General features: G+C 35.4%; 1 protein-coding gene across 1 annotated transcript in view; it reads right to left on the minus strand.

Annotated features, from left to right (window-relative positions):
* Positions 1 to 26,820, minus strand: part of LOC136030663 (girdin-like) — a 260,328-nt gene that overhangs the window by 213,819 nt on the left and 19,689 nt on the right. The window contains exon 3 of the mRNA XM_065709731.1: positions 5,807 to 5,909. Within this exon, the coding sequence (XP_065565803.1) occupies positions 5,807 to 5,909 (103 nt within the window). The remainder of the gene's footprint in view (positions 1 to 5,806; positions 5,910 to 26,820) is intronic.

The raw sequence follows: 26,820 nt of genomic DNA on the forward strand, positions 1-26,820 counted from the left end.
GATGAGGAGCATGCGTAGCTGTGTTGGCCTCAGGCGGCTTGGTGCTGCAGTGAGTTATTAGTAGTAGTAGTAAAAATACTTTAGCGCAAAGAGCGTATACATAATAATTTCTGTTCGTTTTAAGTTTTAATGTCGCTTCTTACTTTCAGTTAAAAAAACTTGTTTTTTATTTAATTTCTCATTAATTTTTTTCAATAATGCTGGAAAATCCAGCACCCCTTTAATGGAAATTATCTTCCCCCCGTGAAAAATCCCTCTATGGAAAGATCCCCCCACGTAAATCCCCCCAACCACCTACTATAAAGAGTGCCCCGTGAAAACGTCTGTATACTTCCCAATAACCAATACTATATGTAAACAATGGACAAAGTTCACAACTTGCAGCCCTTCCCCCGGGGACTGAGGGGATTAAATCGCCTCCAAAGACATAGTTATTACATTTTTTGACTACGCTGAATGAAATGGCTGTCTTAAAATTTTGATCCGATGACCTTGGGAAAACATTGAGTGTGGGAGGGGATCCGTGATCTTTCTTCTGGGGAAATATACGAATTCCACATTTTTGCAGATAGGTGCTTAAAACCTCTTCATATAGGTTCTCTTATATGCTGAATCTGATGGTGTGACTTTCGTTAACATTCCATGAGCTTTAGGGGAGTTTTGACATTTTTTCGAAATTAAGGCAATTTTCTCAGGCTCGTAACTTTGATGGGTAAGACTAAACTTAATGAAACTCATATATTTAAACTCAGCATAAAAATTCGATTCTTCTGATGGATCTACTGGTATCAAAATTCCGTGTTTTAGAGTTTCGTTTAGGCCTACTATTAAGCCCGGTCACTCCTTACTTACAGTTCGTTATCAAAAACTATTTAACAACCTCTCGCATAGCTCCGTCAGTTATTACACATGCCCAATTCTCGTAAACAGAGGGAAATAGCGGAAGGATTCCCCTACAAGCAGTGGCCCGGTGTCCTTCCGAAATAGAGTAAGCATTGATGAATATGAACGCACAGGATCAACAGGGAATTTAGGGACAGGATATATCTTTGTAAAACAGAAGATTTCGACACCATGGACATTTGCCAGCCTAGCTCATCACCACCCCGCCCCTCCGCGTGATAATGATCGCATACTTTTTCACGCATTAAGAAAAGACCCTTGTAAGCACTATTGGCCCCATACACCAGCCTTATTATTGACAATTTAATTTCTACACACCTATCACTACACATAATAGCACATAAATAGTAATTTCTTTACACCTAGCATAAATACTGATGAAACTATACAAAACATGATCGTGACCTAATCGAATTAAGGTGCATTTTTTAAACTATATGCGCATAAATTCTTCTATAGATGAAAACAATATGGCTAGCGAAGGGAATTTTAAGTAGGGTTAACATTTAAATAGCAGGAGCTAAGTTTGTATGATGTGTGCTACTATAGCCTGGAAACTATCTATGCCTGTCGGTCTTGTCTTGATGACTTCAATTATGATTTGTATTACATGCAAACTATCAGAAATTCAGTGGTTCATACATGGCTTTGCAATGCTTTCTCGTGTCACCGGCAAATATACACTGTTAAAAAAACGAAGTAAATACAAAGATGGGATGTGCTTTACAACTGCTGTTGTACTTCTAATTTAAAAATGAAACAATAAAAATATATTGATTCCTTATAAAGAATTAAACTGTAACAGATGAGACGGTTTAGGAGACGTAGTTTTCTATAGTAGCCAGTCTCTCTGGAAACGAGGAATCGAAGCCTCTCACAATATCGTCAATTGGGAACTCTAGATTTTGACAAATAACTTTTGGGGGGCATCTACATTGAAAATGCCTTTTTTGTATTTTCGTTGGAGAATTTGAAAAAGACAAATTTGCCTCCATCAGATACTGAAAAATACATTTTGACACCCTTCTCTTAGATTGCTGTGAACTTACGCCACTGGCTTCTCTAATCCAAAGACTTGGCTTTCTTTCAACTCACACAGTTAGGAACTTACAAATAGAAAGAAAACAAAAGAAAGAAGCGAATTTCATCATTTCGACTTGTGCATGTAATTACAGTGTCTAGCCTGAATTACCTAATAAATCTGACATATTCATGAGTCAGCACTGATTTGACATGTATATCCGTTGTGGTTGAAGATAGTAGTATGCGTGAATAATTGGACAATGAACGGGGAAAAACCAACACTAGCCTACCTCCTGAATAACATACATTTATGCACAAGCATTTCCTAAGTTTTTTACGGAAAATATACATATGTCATATAATTCAGCATTTGCAATTGATGGAAATTGACTGCCTTAAAAATTTGAATAAATGTAATTCATTAAAGACGACGTCTTCAGCTAAATTTCTAGCTTTTAACAATGGTGCTACTACTACTCAGTCAGCCTGTCGCTCCGATTTGCCAGCTCATGTGGGAAAAATGGCAAATACTCATAGGCCCCGGCGCGCGGCACTCTTCTATATATAGATTATCACTGTAGCTTATCTTCTAGTGCGGAAAATTTGAGCCTTTTGTTGATATCATGATGTTCCACTGGACCTTAAATTAGAAGTGGTGCCTTTGTAAAATTACTTTTTATTGCACCTTTAACTTTAAGGCTCACTGTTAAGCCTTAATACCGTTAAGGCTCAAGAAGCGACTGCTCCAACTACCAGGGAAAAGCCCTACTGTCAGTCCCTGACAAACTGTTTTCAATAGTCCTGCTAGATCGATTTCGGAATATCATTCGAAAAATCCGGGGACCGGAGCAAACTGGTTTTATCTCGGACCGTTCAACCATCAAGCAGATTTTCACGATTCGACAAATAGTAAGGAAGAGCACAGAGTACCGACAGAAAGCATTTATTGCCTTCGTCGACCTCCGAGCTGCATTTGACTCAGTCGATCGAGAAGCTCTTTCGCGATTCTAGAGTTGACTGGCATACCCAAGAAATATTGCAGACTTCCAACAGAAATTATATTATTTAAATAACCGTTGCGTAGGAAACTCAACAAACTTATTTACGCTATGTATGACATCATGTAAGAAAATACCTATATGATCTACGATATCACTTGCAAGTAGTCGTGTCGTTTTTAGTAACTATGATGCATGAAAAATTACACAAGGTGACCAAGTGCTTCGCAGAAAAATACAATTGAATAAGGAACGTGTTAGTTTAACGTTGTAAACAGGGTTGTCAACCCCTTGTGATTTATCACTATTCCTAGTGATTTTTATGTCGCCTAGTGATTTTTTCTAGCTAGTGATTTATAGTGATTTTTGTTCTAAAACTAGTTATTTTTTCTTAAATCTAGTGATTTTTCACGATTTAGGGCGTAGATTCATGATTCAATCGAATAAATTATAAAAGAAGATAATTAATAAAAAAAACGCAGTGATTCACAATATTTCCTACATAACAGTTTACAGTTTGCTCACTATGTTGATCCCAAATATATAAGATTCATTAACCTTAGTTTTACCCATGAAAGGCTAAGAAACTGTAAAATTTTTCCTAATTCTTGAGAGGGAGGAAACACCCAGTAAAATTCAAAGAATTTTAATTAAAATTAAACCATTAATTTGGCGTATCAGAGAACCCTATAGTAAAGGTTTCAAGCCCCTATCTGCAAAAGCCTTGAATTTTGTAATATTTGCCAGAACAAAAATCACGGAGGCCTTTTAATTTCTCGTGTTTTTTTCCAGGGGGTTCGTATCGAACCAACGGCCCTAGAACATCGGGAGAGGGCTCATTTGAACGGAAATTAAAATTCTATGGATTGTGTTTTATTTGGTCAAAAGGATCAGACGACTAGCCCCCCCCCCACGTCCCTTTTTTCCTCAAAAATTGTTCGATCGCAAGTTTGAGATAGGCATTTTGTTTAGCATAGCTGAAAGGTTCCAAAACTATATCTTTAGATATAACTTGACCCACGCAACCCCTGAGGATAGGTCTAGGGATGAAAGCATGCTAAGGGTAATAAGGATAATGTACGATCTATGAAAACCAGTTTCATAGCCACAAAGACAAATAAAGGGTCACAGAATGCATTAGACTTACATAACTTGGGCTATCAATTTGCACATTAAGGGGTAGGGGTAAGATTATGTTACTTTACCCCCACACCCCCTTATATGCTTTGTATATAGGCCAAAGGCCTATTGTATATATATATATATATATATATATATATATATATATATATATATATATATATATATATATATATATATACAATAGGCTTATATAAAGGGTATATAGGCCCACCATTTCTTGGGTGTGTCCGGTATAATTAACAGCTACCTCTTTTTTTATTGAAGAAGCAATAAGACCGATGCCTATCGAAATTTGTGAAGGGTGGGACACATTTTGTCCATGAAAATATAAAAAAGTCATTTTCAAAATTATCGCTGGTGTCCCGGTAATTATACTAGCTCAACTAAAGTAAAAAGAAAATAGTTTCTACTTTTTTGGAAAATAACCGGGGTTTTGGATCGACAAGGAAAAAAACATAAAAAGAAAAAGCAAATATTTCAATTAGATCAACGATAACTAATTTTCAGCGATCGGGGTATAAGCCAAGGGTACCAATTTGGGAAAATACAGGAAGGAAAAAAGGATTTTGTCCTATTCTCTGAATAAAGATACAAAAAGGCATTTTCCAAAACTTCAAGGGCAATTTTCACTTGAAAAACAAACAAACATCGATTTAAAGGTATAATTCCAATCTAGGGGGGGTGTAATTTTGCCTCCTTCCTGAAGGTGCAGCTGCATAGAACATGGTAAGGAACAAAACAATTATTGATTACAATGATAAAGAGTATTATAACGCTAGTGCTATCTAGTCAATAGTCTAGTGATTCATGTGCTGATTTAGTGATTTTTTTCAAGAATCTAGTGATGTTTTCTCCAGGAGGCAACCCTGCTTGTAAAGGATAGAAGGAGGAATTAATATTTAGTATTTATGACACGGGCAAAATTACACAAAATGACAAATGACTGAACAGCTGCAGAAAAAGACATGGAGCAACAAACAGCAATAAATAACACCGAACTGCAAATAAAATGTAACTTAAAACTAAAGAATAGCACGGTTATTATGCTATTGCGGAGTTTAGATACTTCAGAAAATTATGAATGAATAAGGAACGTATTGAACAGGAAGGAGGAACTGAATTTACGACAGAATTTCTTAATTCAAATGAAATTGCTCATTTACCACTCTACTACATGAAACTAAAAAATAAAATGATGAGTATGTCAATTTTAAATGTTTCAGAGGGCATAGAGATTGGAAAACAAGATTTTGAAAGAACCTGAATGCCTTAAATAAATATATATATATATATATATATATATATATATATATATATATATATATATTAATATATATATATATATATATATATATATATATATATATATATATATATATATATATATATATATATATATATATATATATATATATATTATAGCATGATTCAATGTCGTAGCGATGACCCGCAACATGTCACTAGTCTTGTCAATCATAATGATCTAAAGTAAAACGAATGAAACTTTTTTTAGGGACTTTCTTACTATTCATAATTATCATACAACAATTTCCTGAGATATGGCTAGTCAGGTTCGCGTTGTATTTCATCGAGTATCAAACACGCAATTCCTTTCTCCAATATTGGAATTATCTAAACTTAAAGACCAGATTAAGTAATTGACGAAGTATAGATACACTAAGAATGGTGGCTATTCCGATAAGAAAATGCTTAGGATGAAAGATCTGTAAAAGTCATACCTCATAAAACGTTTTTAGACTTCGAACAATAAGATCCAAGTTCCGGATTCTGCTGTATACATCTACGACAGGACAGGACTTAAACGAAAACGTCCGAGAATCTCTAAAAAACGAAAATTTAATAAAATTACACAGTGATACAAAGACAAATAAGGATCCTAAGCAGGATATAAAACACGAGCGTATTAATAAAACTATGACCGGCACCTACGTATTATACTACCAACACTCAAGAAGTGAAGCTAGGTTAATACAAATGAAAAATACCAAACATGATTAAAATATAATACTTTAGAAACAAATGTGGGCTATATTTTTGCACATTAGGTGGGAGAGGGAAACCTACCCCATCCCCTAATGTTCAAATATATAACCCATATAATTCCAATGTATTCTGTCACCCACCACTTGTTTTCCACTGAGTGTAAGCTAATTTTTTCTCAATACAGACAGATAAAACCGGTTTATTCTTGAGTTTTACACAGCTTAAACTTGAGTGTTGTTGGTGTAATACGTAAGTACCCTATAAGCTTTTTAACTGTAAATAATTTAAAAGAAATGAATTTTTCATTATCAAATCAAACTAATAATAGTGGTAGGCTACTTGTATGATAAACAACCTACGGTTCAAGTTGTTCATTCATTGACACATTATAGGACGTTTTTCTTCGTTAGTTTCTTTCAGCTTAGCGTGAGACAAGGCAAAGAGAACTGACAAAATAGATTGAAAATATGCAATTTAGGCTATATATTTTCCTGTTAGGGGGGGGGGTAAAGTATTTGGATAATCTGAAGTTAGAAAACAATTTTTACTACAAAATATGCAGAATAATTGTACCTAACACATTAGATATGCAGACCCGCTGTACTTTATCCCTTCCTAACCTAATGTGCAAATTTATAGTCCATATTTGTTTCTTGAAAGTGAGCGTCAGAGAAACATATTAGAAGAACATTAGGTAGGGTATATACCGTAAAAGTACCACAATAGCCTATTAATACCTATTTTTTCGTGTTGATAAATCAAAATTACTAAAGTTATTGGTTCTGCGCTTGGCTAAAACAAACCAAAAATTCAAAAGCACGGCACCTTCACTGATATTCAAAAAGCAATGTGCATAATCACTTTTATGGCATAGGTCCAGGCTGCCATAAGCACCAATTAACAACAGCTTCGTGAGAAAAAAAATCTGCCTTTACGTTTTTTATTTATTATCTTACTATTCTTCGAAACTGAATCTCAAGGCTGCGGTTTCATTTGAAAGAAAACTATTTTTTTATAATCAATATCAAACTTAATGAATGACTGAGTTGGTCAATATAGCCTATTGTAAAATTACCATTCCTTTATTGGGCTTGCCATTATCTAAACGTAGTTCTTGCTCAAGCAACATTACTACAAATAAATCAGTTTAGTAGGCTATAATCGGTGTTCATCGTACAAATGTTTCAAACTGGAAGGTTTCCAATAAATTTATTTCTATCCAAAATTATTGAACATTTATTCAACCATATACGATAGAAGTTACTTACCTGACATTGGCTAGCGTTGATGGCATTGGTGTAACATGGTCGAGTCCTTAGAATGAAGCGGTTTTTCTGGAAGGAGGGGGAGGATCCAAAGTACAGAAAAACTATAGTTCGAACTATAATCTTTCCATTTTCAATCTATTCCGAGTAAGGGATGGTCTATCGAAACAAGTCTACAGGATTTTCCTATCTCCCCTGTTTACATGTTCACTTATATCTGATCTAAATTCATAAGCAGGGAACATAAGCCTTAACTTGTCGCTAGTAATGATGATTCCATAATAACCAATGTAAACGAATTAGTAAAATTTCTTTACAGTCCATTACAATTATATTTTGGCTTTAGAGCCCTCAGAAAATCAAACAGTTCGTGGTAACGAACTGTTTGTAAGGAGCGACCCGGCTCAATAGTAACCGAAACTCTAAAAAATGGAATTTTTATAACAATAGTTACATCAAAAGAACGGCATTTTGACGCTGATTTTAAATACATAAGTTTCGTTAAGTTTAGACTTACCCATCAAAAGTTACGAGCCTGAGAAAATTTGCCTTATTTTAGAAAATAGGGGGAAACACCCCTTAAAAGGCATTGCATCTTAACGAAAATCACACCATCAGATTCAGCGAATCAGAGAACCCTACAGTAGAATTTTCAAGCATCTATGTACAAAGAGTGGAATTTTGCATTTTTTGCCACAAGATAGATCCCGGATGCGTGTTTATTTGTTTGTTTTTTTTCCCCAGGGGTGATCGTATCGACACATTGGTCCTAGAATGTCGTGTGATGGCTCATTCTAACGGAAATGAAAAGTTCTAGTGTCTTTTTAAGTGACCAAAAAATTGGAGGGCACCTAGGCCCCCTCCCACACTCATTTTTTCCCAAAGTCACCAGACCAAAATTCTGAGATAGCCATTTTATTCAGCATAGTCGAAAAACCTAATAACTATGTCTTTGGGGACGACTTACTCCCCCACAGTCCCCGCGGGAGGGGCTGCAAGTTACAAACTTTGACCAGTGTTTACACATAGTAATGGTTATTGGGAAGTATACAAACGCTTTCAGGGGAATTTTTTTGGTTGGGGGAGGGATTGAGGGGAGGGGGTTATGTGAGGGATCTTTCAATGGAGAAATTTTTCATAGAGGAAGAAAATTTCCATGAAGGGGGCGCAGGATTTTTTAGCTTTTCTTTAAAGAACAATGAAAAAATAAATATGAAAAAGGTTTTTCAACTGAAAGTAAGGAGCAGCATTAAAACTTAAATCGAACAGAAATTATTACACATATGAGGGGTTCACCTCCTCCTAATACCTCGTTCTTTACCCTAAGGTAACTTCATTAATTTCAACTATTTATTCTACGGCCTTTGTGATTCAGGGGTCATTCTTAAAGAATTGGGACAAAATTTAAGCTTTAGTGCAAAGAGCGAGGTATTGACGAGGTGGTGAACCCCCTCATATACGTAATAAAAATATACGAATACAGAAGTTACGTAAGCTAATTCGTAATTTACGTATATTTTTACTAATAAAAACGTTCGTAAAAAATCAAAAGTTCTAGTTTCTTTTTTAAATAGCCAAAAAATTGGAGGGTAACTATGCCTACTACCCCGCTCTTTTTTCTCAAAATCGTCCGATCAAAGCTATAAGAGATCCATTTAGCCATAAACATAAATTAATATGCAAATTTCGTTTTAATCATTCATTTGCGGAGAGCCAAAATCAAAATATGCCTGAATTTAAAAACATTCAGAAATTAAATAAAAGAGAAAACAAGTTTTTTTTACTGAAAGTAAGGAGCGATATTAAAACTTAAAACGAACAGAAATTACTCCATATATAAAAGGGGCTGTTCCCTCCTCAACGCCCCGCTCTTTACGCTAAAGCATTTTACTGTTTTAAAAAGTAGAGTTGAGAGAAAGAGTCAAACTTTAGTGTAGAGAGCGGGGCGTTGAGGAGGGAACAGCCCCTTTTATATACGGAGTAATTTCTGTTCGTTTTAAGTTTTAATATCGCTCCTTACTTTCAGTTAAAAAAAAAACTTGTTTTTTTGTTTAAAATAACTATGAAACATATTTTGATTGTAAGGCATGCCGAAGATGTTCCAACTTTTAAAAATCGTTACGAGCAGTAGGCAAGATAGCAGTGACGTCAATTAGCGAAAGTGTCGGGGATATTTTCTAAATCTAAGGGGGGTAATTTTTCTCTTTTGATTTTTCTATTGAAATTACCAAAAATCAAGGTATTTTTAACGAAAATACCAAAAAAGGTATTAGAAAAACTATTTAACTTATCCGGTTTTGTGCCAGTGTTAAAGATGTTCAGACTTCATGGAACTTACATCATTAGTTCAGGAAAGGCCAGTCTCTAAAAATGTTCTAGTGCCCTTTTTAATAGTTGAAAGTAATTGGAGGACAACCATCCCCACCCCATGTCCATCATTTCTCCGAACACATTCAATCAAAATTTGATATAACGCATTTTGTCCAGCATAGTTGAAAGATCCGAAACTTATGTCTTTGAAGATGACACCCCCCACCTACAACCCCATGGGCAAAGGTTGTAAGTTATGCCCCGGGGGCATACAAGGTTTTTATGGAAAGGGTGGTTATATAAACTTTGGAGGGGGCTCATTAGATTGGAAATTAGATGTTCTAATGCCCTTTTTGAGAGTTAAAATTATCTGAGGGCAGTTATCTGAGTTATAAAATTAGCTCAAAGGGAATACCGTTTGAGCCATTTGACACCTATTAGAGTTCCCTGTGGTGCTACCCACGTTCATTGAAAACCTTGCTGACACAGGCAACGTTTTATTTATGGTGTAGGTATATTGATTAGACAGTGCTTTGCTTTGTCATTAACAAAAGATAACATTTTTCTTTATTTTAAACTAGTCTCTTCTTAGTTTTCAAACTGTTGACAGATTCAAGATCCCTAATCAATTTTTATCAAAATGATCTTTAAGGTATCGGATATTCCTGAGAGAAGAACATGTCGGTAAAAATTAGTCCTGTATCAAACGGTAGAAATAAATTGATTACCGCAAGACAATTGATTTTAAACCAACCGTTCGTCAATGCAAAGATCTGAGCGTATCTTCAATCAACTAGGGCAGTTGAACTTCAAGTAGAACATCTTAACCAAGGGAACTACGTCTCATTAGTCACAGATTTTAGATAATTACACGGCACTTAAACTTTTTCCGGCTTCGAAACCTTTATATTATTGCTTTATGTTCACACAGCCTACCATCGAACCAGATAACAAACTATATCTGATTTTAGGATATGAATCAATGACCTTCCCTTTGTTGTTTCTAAGAGGCTTTTTTTTACTAAGGGTCCTAAGGACGAATGGACTTTGTCATAAGGAACGCAGTAAAGACTCTTGGGAGTCTAGAGAAGGTAAAAATATCCTAGGGTTCCATTTGTAACCACCGTTTAACTGAGCCCCCATGCAACTGGGCCACCGTGCAACTGAACCCTCGTATAACTGAACGCTCGTGCAACTCAACCACCGTACCTACATTGGGTAAAACACAAGTTAGAATCTTTACATATTTAACCTTGATGGAACTGTTTGCTTTATAAAAGTCATAATATAAATGACTGTCAAGATGATTATCAAAAAAAAGCTCTGTTTTGTTGTAACAAAAAAAAAATCGGACGTCACAAACTCTTAAAGCAGGATTTATTTCTCCTTTTTAGTGTCTGTTAATGGGGGGTTTTCATCACCCTGTCACTGTCTATGGGTCTAGACGTTTACCCCCCCCCCTCCCATCTCCCATGGAAAATACACCCTCTCGGAAAATATGGTTTTCCAACTTGGACTATATTATTTGTGTATGAGAAGTGCTAAGGTTTGAGAATATGGTTGTCCAAATTGGAATATATTTGGCTGAAAAGTGCTGAAGAAAGGGGAACAGAGGAATTTATGTGAAAGTCTGCCCCCCCCCCAGTTAGAGTGGAGAAATCGGGATGAAGCTTGGTGGATAAAATAAGCAAATGTCTTTGATACGTGACTGACGTAACCGTACTGGATTCACTCTCTTTGGGGAGTTAGGGGGGTAAGTGCTTTGGCGAGTTTGGTGCTCTGGATGCGCTAGGACGATGAAAATTGGTAGGCGTGTCAGGGAGCTGCACAAACTGTCTTGATAAAGTCGTTTTCCCTTATTCCACCATCTGGGAGGCTGAAGGGAGAGGAAAAATTAGAAAAAATTAGGTATTTATAACTTACGAGTGGGTGATCGGATCTTACTAAATTTTGATATTTAGAAGGACATCGTGACTCAGAGCTCTTATTTTAAATCCCAACCGGCATTAAGCCTCTGATTCTCCTTTTAAATCAATCTATTGATTCTTAGAATTTTGTTAGAGCTCATACCATATGAGCTCTTGGCTCTTCTGGCCTCGTCACAAGTGCCATATGAGCTCTTAGCTCTTGTTCATGTTATAAATGCTGAGTTTGATTTCGTTTTTAGAAGTGTGTTTTTTCTTCTTTTCTTTTTGTTTTTTTCTCGTATTACTCCGTCAGTTTTGTATTTTTTGCAATATGATGGGAAATAAACATATACATACATACATCCATACTGTAAACTTACAAGGTGGTTTTTTTTGTTTTTTTTTCTTTTTTTTATGAAAAGAAGGCATGTTTGGTCTTATAAATAAAAAAAGCATGGAGCATTAAGGTCAAACCTTAGGGAAATGTCAAGAAGACTGTCAAACACAATCAAGAGACATTTCCTTTCTTTATTGGTTGTGAAAAGGAAATACCAGGAATATCTACAATGGCCGATGGTAGTCAGCCGTCACATCGTTCGAAAATTCTAAGGAGCATCTTCAACTAAATTAAGAGATACATTGTGCATCCAGTTTGACAAGACAACGTATCTGCAATGAGTCGAGAACAGCTGAGGGTATTAACCTGAGGGTATGAAGTTTAAACTTTGTGGGCATTTTGAAGGAATGCTTAAAAAAGGCTGGAGTACAACCAGTCCCCCTCCCATATCCTTTTTAGCTGCAATCTCCTAAAAAGACATCGGATCGAAGTTCGTTGTCTAGATTCACAAAAGTCAAATATTTTAAACACATGTTTATTGCTTAACGTCCAGAAAGATCTGATTCATCTAAAACAAAAGAGAAATAAATCAGTTTTAATGCTTTGTAACATCGGATCATCTTCTTTACAAAAAATAAAACAAAGCTTTTTAATGAATGATCTTGACAAGCGTTTATATCATGACTTTAATAAACAATTCAAACAAGATTAACATGTGAAAATTCTAACCTGTGTTTTACCCAATGATATTGCCTTATATTTTTAGAATACTGAAAAACTGAGTTCAGTTACACGATGGTTCAGTTGCACCATTTTTACATATAAGAATATTTTTTGCTTAAAGAAAAGCTTTCTAAACACTAGTTGTACTCCGCCGTGCAAAAAGTGGGGTAGCATAGTAGCGATACTACTTGGCAGTTTTCATGGCCTGTCAAATTTGTTGGCAGATTTTGTCTGAAAATACTAGTGCTTCTTCCCCTATCTCCAAATTATTGGGGATTTCCCCAAAATCTGTCTTCTTGAAAAACAAGAGCTAGGAGCTCATATGGCACTTGTGACGAGGCAAGAAGAGCTAAGAGCCAAGAGCTCATATGGTATGAGCTCTAACAAAATTCTAAGAATCAACAGATTAATTTAAAAGGAAAATCGGAGGCTTAATGCCAGTCAGGATTTAAAATAAGAGCTCTGAGTCACGATATCCTTCTAAATATCAAAATTCATTAAGATCCGATCACCCACTCGTAAGTTATAAATACCTAATTTTTCCTCTTCCTTTAGCCCCCCCAGATGGTCGAATCTGGGAAAACGACTTTATCAAGTCAATTTGTGCAGCTCCTTGGCACGTTTACCGATTTTCATCGTCCTAGCACGTCCGGAAGCACCAAACTCGCCAAATCACTGAACCCCTCCCCAAACTCCCCCAAAGAGAGCGAATCTGGTACGTTACGTCAATCACATATCAAGGACATTTGCTTATTCTATCCACCAAGCTTCATCCCGATTCCTCCACTCCAAGTGTTTTCCAAGATTCCCCCCTCCAACTCCCCCCAATGTCAAAAGATCTGGTCGGGATTTGAAATAAGAGATCAGAGACATGAATTCCTTCTAAATATCAAATTTCTAGATCCGATCACCTATGTGTAAGATGAAAAAACCCCAATTTTCACGTTTCCAACAATTCCGGTTTCCCCCTCGAACTCCCCCTGATGTCAGAGGATCTGGTCAGAATTTAAAATTAGAGCTTTAAAGCACAATATCCTTCTAAATATCAAATTTCATTGAGAGCTGGTCACCCTTTCGTAAGTTACAAATACCTAATTTTTCCAAATTACCCCCCACCCACCCCCCAACTCCACCAAAGAGGGCTGTTCCAGTCTGGTTATGTGAGTCACGTATCTTAGACAGGTTTTTATTCTTCCCATCCAGGTTCATCCTTATGTCTCTGCTTTAAGTATTTTCTAAGATTTCCGGTCCCCCCCCCAATGATGCTGGATCCGGTTGAGATTTAAAATAAGAGATCTGAGTCACGAGGTCCTTCTAAATATGAAGTTTCATGAAGATCCGATCGCCCCTTCGTAAGTTAAAATACGTTATTTTTTCTAGATTCCTATTCCTATTCTAGGGGAATAGGATCACTTTTTCATAATCCTATTCTAGATTCCCATTTATACACCGAATGTGGCAGAGGAAAGTTTCATTATATAGCCTACAATTGCTTTAGTTTTATTCTAAAGTTATTACCGTCAGTGCAGGAGTTTTGTTTTATAATATTCCCATTTATACACTGAATGTGGCAGAGGAAAGTTTCATTATATACAATTACTTTAGTTTTATTCTAAAGTTATTACCGTCAGTGCAGGAGTTTTGTTTTATAATATTCCCATTTATACACCAAATGTGGCAGAGGAAAGTTTCATTATATACAATTGCTTTAGTTTTATTCTAAAGTTATTACCGTCAGTGCAGGAGTTTTGTTTTATAATATTGCCATTTATACACTGAATGTGGCAGAGGAAAGTTTCATTATATACAATTGCTTTAGTTTTATTCTAAAGTTATTACCGTCAGTGCAGGAGTTTTGTTTTATAATATTCCCATTTATACACTGAATGTGGCAGAGGAAAGTTTCATTATATACAATTGCTTTAGTTTTATTCTAAAGTTATTACCGTCAGTGCAGGAGTTTTGTTTTATAATATTCCCATTTATACACTGAATGTGGCAGAGGAAAGTTTCATTATATACAATTACTTTAGTTTTATTCTAAAGTTATTACCGTCAGTGCAGGAGTTTTGTTTTATAATATTGCCATTTATACACTGAATGTGGCAGAGGAAAGTTTCATTATATACAATTACTTTAGTTTTATTCTAAAGTTATTACCGTCAGTGCAGGAGTTTTGTTTTATAATATTCCCATTTATACACTGAATGTGGCAGAGGAAAGTTTCATTATATACAATTGCTTTAGTTTTATTCTAAAGTTATTACCGTCAGTGCAGGAGTTTTGTTTTATAATATTCCCATTTATACACCGAATGTGGCAGAGGAAAGTTTCATTATATACAATTACTTTAGTTTTATTCTAAAGTTATTACCGTCAGTGCAGGAGTTTTGTTTTATAATATTCCCATTTATACACCAAATGTGGCAGAGGAAAGTTTCATTATATACAATTGCTTTAGTTTTATTCTAAAGTTATTACCGTCAGTGCAGGAGTTTTGTTTTATAATATTCCCATTTATACACTGAATGTGGCAGAGGAAAGTTTCATTATATACAATTACTTTAGTTTTATTCTAAAGTTATTACCGTCAGTGCAGGAGTTTTGTTTTATAATATTGCCATTTATACACTGAATGTGGCAGAGGAAAGTTTCATTATATACAATTACTTTAGTTTTATTCTAAAGTTATTACCGTCAGTGCAGGAGTTTTGTTTTATAATATTCCCATTTATACACTGAATGTGGCAGAGGAAAGTTTCATTATATACAATTGCTTTAGTTTTATTCTAAAGTTATTACCGTCAGTGCAGGAGTTTTGTTTTATAATATTCCCATTTATACACCGAATGTGGCAGAGGAAAGTTTCATTATATACAATTACTTTAGTTTTATTCTAAAGTTATTACCGTCAGTGCAGGAGTTTTGTTTTATAATATTGCCATTTATACACTGAATGTGGCAGAGGAAAGTTTCATTATATACAATTACTTTAGTTTTATTCTAAAGTTATTACCGTCAGTGCAGGAGTTTTGTTTTATAATATTCCCATTTATACACTGAATGTGGCAGAGGAAAGTTTCATTATATACAATTGCTTTAGTTTTATTCTAAAGTTATTACCGTCAGTGCAGGAGTTTTGTTTTATAATATTCCCATTTATACACCGAATGTGGCAGAGGAAAGTTTCATTATATACAATTACTTTAGTTTTATTCTAAAGTTATTACCGTCAGTGCAGGAGTTTTGTTTTATAATATTCCCATTTATACACCAAATGTGGCAGAGGAAAGTTTCATTATATACAATTGCTTTAGTTTTATTCTAAAGTTATTACCGTCAGTGCAGGAGTTTTGTTTTATAATATTGCCATTTATACACTGAATGTGGCAGAGGAAAGTTTCATTATATACAATTGCTTTAGTTTTATTCTAAAGTTATTACCGTCAGTGCAGGAGTTTTGTTTTATAATATTCCCATTTATACACTGAATGTGGCAGAGGAAAGTTTCATTATATACAATTGCTTTAGTTTTATTCTAAAGTTATTACCGTCAGTGCAGGAGTTTTGTTTTATAATATTCCCATTTATACACCAAATGTGGCAGAGGAAAGTTTCATTATATACAATTGCTTTAGTTTTATTCTAAAGTTATTACCGTCAGTGCAGGAGTTTTGTTTTATAATATTGCCATTTATACACTGAATGTGGCAGAGGAAAGTTTCATTATATAGCCTACAATTGCTTTAGTTTTATTCTAAAGTTATTACCGTCAGTGCAGGAGTTTTGTTTTATAATATTCCCATTTATACACCGAATGTGGCAGAGGAAAGTTTCATTATATACAATTGCTTTAGTTTTATTCTAAAGTTATTACCGTCAGTGCAGGAGTTTTGTTTTATAATATTCCCATTTATACACTGAATGTGGCAGAGGAAAGTTTCATTATATACAATTGCTTTAGTTTTATTCTAAAGTTATTACCGTCAGTGCAGGAGTTTTGTTTTATAATATTGCCATTTATACACTGAATGTGGCAGAGGAAAGTTTCATTATATACAATTACTTTAGTTTTATTCTAAAGTTATTACCGTCAGTGCAGGAGTTTTGTTTTATAATATTCCCATTTATACACTGAATGTGGCAGAGGAAAGTTTCATTATATACAATTGCTTTAGTTTTATTCTAAAGCTATTACCGTCAGTGCAGGAGTTTTGTTTTATAATATTCCCATTTATACACTGAATGTGGCAGAGGAAAGTTTCATTATATACAATTGCTTTAGTTTTATTCTAAAGTTATTACCGTCAGTGCAGGAGTTTTGTTTTATAATATTCCCATTTATACACCGAATGTGGCAGAGGAAAGTTTCATTATATACAATTACTTTAGTTTTATTCTAAAGTTATTACCGTCAGTGCAGGAGTTTTGTTTTATAATATTCCCATTTATACACCAAATGTGGCAGAGGAAAGTTTCATTATATACAATTGCTTTAGTTTTATTCTAAAGTTATTACCGTCAGTGCAGGAGTTTTGTTTTATAATATTGCCATTTATACACTGAATGTGGCAGAGGAAAGTTTCATTATATACAATTGCTTTAGTTTTATTCTAAAGTTATTACCGTCAGTGCAGGAGTTTTGTTTTATAATATTCCCATTTATACACTGAATGTGGCAGAGGAAAGTTTCATTATATACAATTGCTTTAGTTTTATTCTAAAGTTATTACCGTCAGTGCAGGAGTTTTGTTTTATAATATTCCCATTTATACACCAAATGTGGCAGAGGAAAGTTTCATTATATACAATTGCTTTAGTTTTATTCTAAAGTTATTACCGTCAGTGCAGGAGTTTTGTTTTATAATATTGCCATTTATACACTGAATGTGGCAGAGGAAAGTTTCATTATATACAATTGCTTTAGTTTTATTCTAAAGTTATTACCGTCAGTGCAGGAGTTTTGTTTTATAATATTCCCATTTATACACCGAATGTGGCAGAGAAAAGTTTCATTATATACAATTGCTTTAGTTTTATTCTAAAGTTATTACCGTCAGTGCTGGAGTTTTGTTTTATAATATTCCCATTTATACACCGAATGTGGCAGAGGAAAGTTTCATTATATACAATTGCTTTAGTTTTATTCTAAAGTTATTACCGTCAGTGCAGGAGTTTTGTTTTATAATATTCCCATTTATACACCGAATGTGGCAGAGGAAAGTTTCATTATATACAATTACTTTAGTTTTATTCTAAAGTTATTACCGTCAGTGCAGGAGTTTTGTTTTATAATATTGCCATTTATACACCAAATGTGGCAGAGGAAAGTTTCATTATATACAATTGCTTTAGTTTTATTCTAAAGTTATTACCGTCAGTGCAGGAGTTTTGTTTTATAATATTGCCATTTATACACTGAATGTGGCAGAGGAAAGTTTCATTATATACAATTGCTTTAGTTTTATTCTAAAGTTATTACCGTCAGTGCAGGAGTTTTGTTTTATAATATTCCCATTTATACACTGAATGTGGCAGAGGAAAGTTTCATTATATACAATTGCTTTAGTTTTATTCTAAAGTTATTACCGTCAGTGCAGGAGTTTTGTTTTATAATATTGCCATTTATACACTGAATGTGGCAGAGGAAAGTTTCATTATATACAATTGCTTTAGTTTTATTCTAAAGTTATTACCGTCAGTGCAGGAGTTTTGTTTTATAATATTCCCATTTATACACCAAATGTGGCAGAGGAAAGTTTCATTATATACAATTGCTTTAGTTTTATTCTAAAGTTATTACCGTCAGTGCAGGAGTTTTGTTTTATAATATTCCCATTTATACACTGAATGTGGCAGAGGAAAGTTTCATTATATACAATTGCTTTAGTTTTATTCTAAAGTTATTACCGTCAGTGCAGGAGTTTTGTTTTATAATATTCCCATTTATACACCAAATGTGGCAGAGGAAAGTTTCATTATATACAATTGCTTTAGTTTTATTCTAAAGTTATTACCGTCAGTGCAGGAGTTTTGTTTTATAATATTGCCATTTATACACTGAATGTGGCAGAGGAAAGTTTCATTATATACAATTGCTTTAGTTTTATTCTAAAGTTATTACCGTCAGTGCAGGAGTTTTGTTTTATAATATTCCCATTTATACACCAAATGTGGCAGAGGAAAGTTTCATTATATACAATTGCTTTAGTTTTATTCTAAAGTTATTACCGTCAGTGCAGGAGTTTTGTTTTATAATATTGCCATTTATACACTGAATGTGGCAGAGGAAAGTTTCATTATATACAATTGCTTTAGTTTTATTCTAAAGTTATTACCGTCAGTGCAGGAGTTTTGTTTTATAATATTCCCATTTATACACCAAATGTGGCAGAGGAAAGTTTCATTATATACAATTGCTTTAGTTTTATTCTAAAGTTATTACCGTCAGTGCAGGAGTTTTGTTTTATAATATTCCCATTTATACACTGAATGTGGCAGAGGAAAGTTTCATTATATACAATTGCTTTAGTTTTATTCTAAAGTTATTACCGTCAGTGCAGGAGTTTTGTTTTATAATATTCCCATTTATACACCAAATGTGGCAGAGGAAAGTTTCATTATATACAATTGCTTTAGTTTTATTCTAAAGTTATTACCGTCAGTGCAGGAGTTTTGTTTTATAATATTGCCATTTATACACTGAATGTGGCAGAGGAAAGTTTCATTATATACAATTGCTTTAGTTTTATTCTAAAGTTATTACCGTCAGTGCAGGAGTTTTGTTTTATAATATTCCCATTTATACACTGAATGTGGCAGAGGAAAGTTTCATTATATACAATTGCTTTAGTTTTATTCTAAAGTTATTACCGTCAGTGCAGGAGTTTTGTTTTATAATATTGCCATTTATACACTGAATGTGGCAGAGGAAAGTTTCATTATATACAATTGCTTTAGTTTTATTCTAAAGTTATTACCGTCAGTGCAGGAGTTTTGTTTTATAATATTGCCATTTATACACCAAATGTGGCAGAGGAAAGTTTCATTATATACAATTGCTTTAGTTTTATTCTAAAGTTATTACCGTCAGTGCTGGAGTTTTGTTTTATAATATTCCCATTTATACACTGAATGTGGCAGAGGAAAGTTTCATTATATACAATTGCTTTAGTTTTATTCTAAAGTTATTACCGTCAGTGCAGGAGTTTTGTTTTATAATGTGAGTTTGTTTCTTATTTATTTTATTGTTTATATTTTTTGTGATGTTTTATTTGTCGTGGCATTTTATTTATGATGTCTTAATTCAGAGTATTTTTATTTTATTTTTTTAGTAAAAGTGTAGTTTATGTATTTTATTTTTGTTCACTGCTTTATAGAAATTAAACCCATTTTTTCTTCAATCAATTCTTCCTTTATATTATTTTCAGATTTTTTTTCTTTTTTTACAAATGGTCGGTCTTTATTTTTTACTCTGCTACCTGATATGTGTTTGAAGATTGATCAAACAGTTCGTGGTAATGAATTGTAAGTAACTCGATTCAACAGGAACCAAAACTCTAAAAAACAGCAACTACAAAACAAAACAAAAAAGGTTGTTTTCGTTCTTGGTATTCCTTTTTTTACCAGGTGATGTATTTCTTATGAAATATCTCTTCTCACGAGATGCATGTATCCCTTCTCTTCTGCAAGAAGAGACGTATCTCTTCTCACGCTGCTGCTTTTTAAAACTTGTTCAAACTAAAAGCTCACTGAATGTCAATTTCGCTGAACGTGGAAGATTAGTTGCATAAAACAGCCACACTACAATCTAGCAGAAATTATGTTTGTTTTACAGACTAGATTAGGGCAAAACTAATATCACAGCTTCATAATGCTTTTGACTAGGCTATTGTTCTCCCAGAAAATGAAAAGGTGCTTTTTATTGTTGTAGCATAGTGATCAATGAGCATCAAGCATGCAGTTGTGTGTGTATTATTTTTATAATACCAATAGCATTGGATTGTAAAATTCCATCCATAAAGTAAAAGCAGTAAGCTATATACAGTACACTTCACACTTTGATTACTATACTCCACTAGCAGTATTACAGTAAATGTGATACAGTACTTTTCTATAAAATGGCACACATAAAATTATGTAGTAGGATATTTTTGGATAGTTTATGGCTTACCACTGAATTAGATTACATTGTTAATTGTAATTCAGAAAACTACTGATATTTCTAACTGTAATCTATACTAAATTACATATGTTACATTTCTACAAATTTGTTCTGCTACAGTGTCGGCAGCTTTTGGAATTCTGCTACTGGCAGCCTTGAAACTTTTCGCAAACCTGGTTAAATGGGGTTGAGTTGCACGGGGGTTTAGCTGCACGAGGGTTTAGTTAAATTGGTTCAGTTCCCTGGTGGTTTAGTTACACGAGGGTTCAGCTGCACAGGGGTTCGGTTATACAGAGGTTCAGTTGCACGGTGGTTCAGTTACACGCACACCAACATAGTTTATACAGATGACTTGGGTGTCCTAGATAATAATATTAGCGCATTTTGAGAATTCAGGGTTAAAGAATAGGTTAAAAAATTAATGTCAAGTAGACTGAGTCGCTTAGACTGGGAATAAACGACAGAGAAGTGGTGTTAGGTAACAAAAAAATAATCAAGTGAATACCTTCACTAACCACGGTAGAATTATAAGTTAATATGGTAGATGCAGTGGAGATGTAAAACGTAGTATGGTGAAGACACATGATTTTCCTTTGCAGTTAAGAAAAAACACCCTTTGAAAAAAATATTGGAAGCATAGTAAGATAAGTGTTAGAAAGTAAGATTAGAATAATGGAAACCACGTTAGTGGTGGTGGTCAATTCTGGCCCTTAAACTTGGGGTAAAGGCCGATGAAGATTTGACTAGCCGTAGGCTACATCAGAAAACAATCTGTACGAAAAATGTGATTGGATCCCACTTTCTCTTGTTATAATAAAAGAAAGGTTAAGACAGATAAGACCATATTCTACGGATGAATCATAGAAGGGATTGCAAAGATTGTACTGTGTGGTCATCCATCTGGCACAAACAAAAGGCCGATGAAGGGTAAAGGCCGATGAAGATTTGACTAGCCGTAGGCTACAGCAGAAAATAATCTGTACAAAAATGTGATTGAATCCCACTTTCTATTGTTATAATAAAAGAAAGGTTAAGATAGATAGACCATATTCGACGGATGAATCATAGAGGGGATTGCAAAAGATTGTACCGTGTGGTCCATTTGACACAAAATAAAGTCAGAATGTCCCCGAACAGTGTAGGTAGGGGTCAAAGAAAGGAGATTCAAGAAATTGGAACTTCAATGGGAGGAGTAGATTGAAGCTTTGAATTAATTGTTGCGAGGATTTTCCGCAGTCATATTGAATTAAGGTGTCTTGGTGCTACAACGAGTTGTTAGTAGTAAAGATAGTAGATGTAAGCTTCGTTATGTGCAAACAAGAGAAGGTTGAATCTCCTGTAATAATGATCAAAAAAATTCCCACAAAAGAAAAATTTTAAGAATATTGCCTAGAACCCTCTAATGGACGCAATTCCCTGATAAACCATCGCCCATAAAACAAGGGGTAAGAGCTCATATGGCACTTGTGACGAGGCAAGAAGAGCTAAGAGCCAAGAGCTCATATGGTATGAGCTCTAAAAAAATTCTAAGAATCAACAGATTGATTTAAAAGAAAAATCAGAGGCTTAATGCATGTCAGGATTTAAAATAAGAGCTCTGAGTCACGATGTCCTTCTAAATATCAAAATTCATTAAGATCCGATCACCCACTCGTAAGTTATAAATACCTCATTTTTTCCAATTTTTCCTCCCCCTTTAGCCCCCCAGATGGTCGAATCTGGAAAAACGACTTTATCAAGTCAATTTGTGCAGCTCCCTGACACACCTACCAATTTTCATCGTCCTAGCACGTCCAGAAGCACCAAACTCGCCAAATCATTGAACCCCTCCCCCCCCAAGTCACCCAGAGAGAGCGAATCCAGTACGGTTACGTCAATCACGTATCAAAGACATTTGCTTATTCTATCCACCAAGCTTCATCTCGATTCCTCCACTCCAAGCGTTTTCCAAGATTTCCCCCTCCAGCTCCCCCCAATATCAACAGATCTGTCCGGGATTTAAAATAAGAGCTCTGAGACATGAATTCCTTCTAAATATCAAATTTAATTAAGATCCGGTCACCCGTTCAAGTTAAAAATACCTCAATTTTTCCAATTTTTCCAAATTAACACCCCCAAGCTCCTCCAAAGAGAACAGATCCGTTCCAATTATGTCAATCCCGTATCTAGAACTTGTGCTTATTCTTTCCATCAAGTTTCATCCCGATCTCTCCACTTTAAGTGTTTTCCAAGATTTCTGTTTCCCTCCTCCAACCCCCTATGTCCCCGGATCCAATTCGAGTCGAGAATGGAGCATTTAAGACATAAGATCATTCTATATATATCAAGTTTCATTAAGACCCGATCATCTATCCGTAAGATAAAAATACCCCAGTTTTCACGTTTTCTAAGAATTCCGGTTTTCCCCTCCAACTCCCCCAATGTCACAGGATCTGGTCAGAATTTGAAATTAGAGCTTCAAAGCACAAGATCCTTCTAAATATCAAGTTTTGTTAAGATCTGGTCACCCGTTCGTAAGTTACAAATACCTCATTTTTCCGAATTACCCCCCCCCCCCCCCAACTCCACCAAAGAGAACAGATCCGGTCCGGTTATGTCAGTCACGTATTTTAGACAGGTTTTTATTCTTCCCATCCAGTTCCATCCTGATCTCTCCGCTTTAAGTATTTTTTTAAGATTTACGGTCCCTCCCCCCAACTGCCACCCCCAATAACGCTGGATCCGGTTGAGATTTAAAATAAGAGATCTGAGTTACGAGGTCCTTCTGAATATGAAGTTTCATGAAGATCCGATCACTCCTTCGTAAGTTAAAAATACGTCTTTTTTTCAGAATTAACCCCACCCCCAAATAAAGCGGATCCGTTCCAATTATGGCAATCACGTATCTAAGACTTCTGCTTATTTTTCCCACCAAGTTTCATCCCGATCCCTCTAATCTAAGCGTTTTCCATGATTTTAGGTCCCCCCAAACTCCCCCCAATGTCACCAGATCCGGTCGGGATTTAAAATAAGAGCTTTGAGACACGATATCTATCTAAATATCAACTTTCACTTGAGATCTGATCACTCCTACGTAAGTTAAAAATATCTCATTTTTTCTAATTTTTCAGAATTACCCCCCCCCCCCACCCAACTACCCCAAAGAGAGCGGATCCGTTCCGGTTATGTCAATCATGTATCAAGGACTTGTTCTTGTTTTTCCCACCAATTTTCATCCCGATCCCTCCACTCTAAGTGTTTTCCAAGATTTTAGGTTTCCCCTCCCAACTCCTCCCAATGTCACCAGATCCGGTCGGGATTTAAAATAGCAGCTCTGAGACATGATAGTCTTCCAAACATCCAATTTCATTAAGATCTGATCAACCGTTCGTAAGTTAAAAATACTTTGTTTTTTCTATTTTTCCGAATTAATTGGTCCCCACTCCCCCCAGATGGTCAAATAGGGAACACGACTATTTTAATTTAATCTGGTCCGGTCCCTGATACGCCTGCCAAATTTCATCGTCCTAGCTTACCTGGAAGTGCATAAAGTAGCAAAACCGGGACCGACAGACAGACCGACAGAATTTGCGATTGCTATAAGTCACTTGGTTAATACCAAGTGCCATAAAAAATCGGAGCACAATCTCTATAAAAAAAAAAGAAGTTACGAGTAAGATACAATCTATATATATAAAAATAAGTTGTCTGTGTTTCTGTGTGTCTAGTGATGTCATGTTTGTGTGTCGACTGACGTCATGTTTGTTGACTGACGATTTACAGACCGGGACATCGGGACACAAATGACGACCGGGACACCGGGACATAGGGAATATAAATGACGACCGGGACACTCAAAGAGAAAGCGACCGGGACACAAGAAATGTTCGATTAGCAATCACCATCAACAAAGCACCGGGACACAAATGACGACCGGGAAAAAGGGAATATAAATGACGACCAGGACACTCAAAGAGAAATTACAGACCGGGACACCGGAACACAAATGACGACCGGGACACCGGGACACAGGGAATATAAATGACGACCGCGACACAGGGAAATAACAACAATGGGGACGCCGGGGGGGCACAGGGGGATATATAAATGACGACGGGGACACAGGGAATGTTCGATTAGCAATCACCATCAACAAAACTCAAGGGCAATCATTAGAATAATGAGGTATAGATCTGAATACAGATTGCTTTTCCCATGGACAATTATATGTTGCATGTTCAAGAGTCGGTACCTGACAATCTATTTATATGCACGAACAATGGGACAGCCAAGAATGTTGTATATTCGCAAGTTTTACGTAGTTAAAAATATATATATATATATATATATATATATATATATATATATATATATATTCGCAGGTGGGACACAGGGACACAACTACAATAGCGCGTAACTAATATGGCACGTAACGACTTACGCGCGGGGGGGGGTTGGAAGCGCCCCCATCAACTAGGTGTTGGGTGGTGCAAAGCTCCACCCCAACAGCTAGTATATATATATATATATATATATATATATATATATATATATATATATATATATATATATATATATATATATATATATATATATATATATATATACTAATATCTTTATAAGTGAGCAATAATTGGGTATTTATTTATTTTTTCTCGAAAACGGCTCCATATTTTTTCGGGAAAATTGGCATCCTGGTATATTCTGGCCTAAAACGCAATTTACATAGCTCAGAAGTATGAGAAAATTCGTAAAGAGCCTTAATTTTGAAAAAAAAAATTACGTGAGTGACATCATCTACGTGAGAGGACGGTTAATTCGGAAAAATTAGAAAAAAAATGGAGGTATTTTTAACTTATGAACGGGTGATCGGATCTTATTGAAATTTTATATTTAGAAGGATATCGTGTCTCAGAACTCTTGTTATAAATCCCGACTGGATCAGGTGACATGGAGGGGGGAACCTAAAATCTTGGAAAACGCGTAAGAGTGGAGAGATCGGGATGAAAAATAGGCACAAGTCTTAGATACGTGATTGACATAACCGGAACGGATCCGCTCTCTTTGGGGGAGTTGGGGGGAGGGTTAGTTCTGTAAAACTAGAAAAATGAGGTATTTTTAACTTACGTAGGAGTGATCGGATCTTTATGAAATTCCATATTTACAAGTACCTTGTTACTCAGATCTCTTATTTCAAATCCCAGCCGGATTCAGTGTCATTTGGGGGAGTTGAGGGGGGGCCGGAAATCTTGGAAAACGCTTAGAGTGAGGAGATCAAGATAATTCTTGGTGGGGAGAATAAGCACAAGTCGAAGATACGATACTGACATAACCGGACCGGATCCACTCTCTTTGGGGGATATGGGGGAGGATAGTTCAGAAAATTAGAAAAAATGAGGTATTTGTAACTTATGAACGGGTGATCAGGTCTGATATTTACCAGATCCGGTGACATTGGGGGGGAGATGGAAGGAGAAACCGGAAATCTTGGAAAACGTGGAAATTGAGGTATCTTTATCTTACGAATAGGTGATCGAATCTTAATGAAAATTGATATGTAGAAAGATCTTGTGTCTCAGATGCTCCATTTTCAATTCAAATCGAATCCGGGGACATAGTGGGGTTGAGGGTTGAAACAGAAATCTTGGAAAACGCTTAGAGCGGAGAGATCGGGATGAGACTTGATGGGAAGAAAAAACACAGATTGTCATAATTGAAACGGATTCGCTCTCTTTGGGGGAGTTGGGGAGGGGGAATTTCCAGTGCTTTGGCGAGCTCGGTGCTTCTGGACGTGCTAGGACGACAAAAATTGATAGGAATGTCAGGGACCCGTACAAATTGACTTGATGACAGTCGTTTCCCTGACTCGACCATCTGGGGGGCCGGAGGGAGAGAAAAAATTGAAAAAATTAACTTACGTGGGTGATCAGATCTTAATGAAATTTAATATTTAGAGGGACTTTGTGTCTCAGAGCTCTTATTTTAAATCCCGACCATATCCGGTGATATTGGGGGAGTTGGTGGGGGAAACGAGAAACCTCGGAGAACGCTTAGAGTGGAGAGA

This window comes from Artemia franciscana, chromosome 8, assembly GCF_032884065.1.
Source record: "Artemia franciscana chromosome 8, ASM3288406v1, whole genome shotgun sequence".
NCBI lineage: Eukaryota > Metazoa > Arthropoda > Branchiopoda > Anostraca > Artemiidae > Artemia > Artemia franciscana.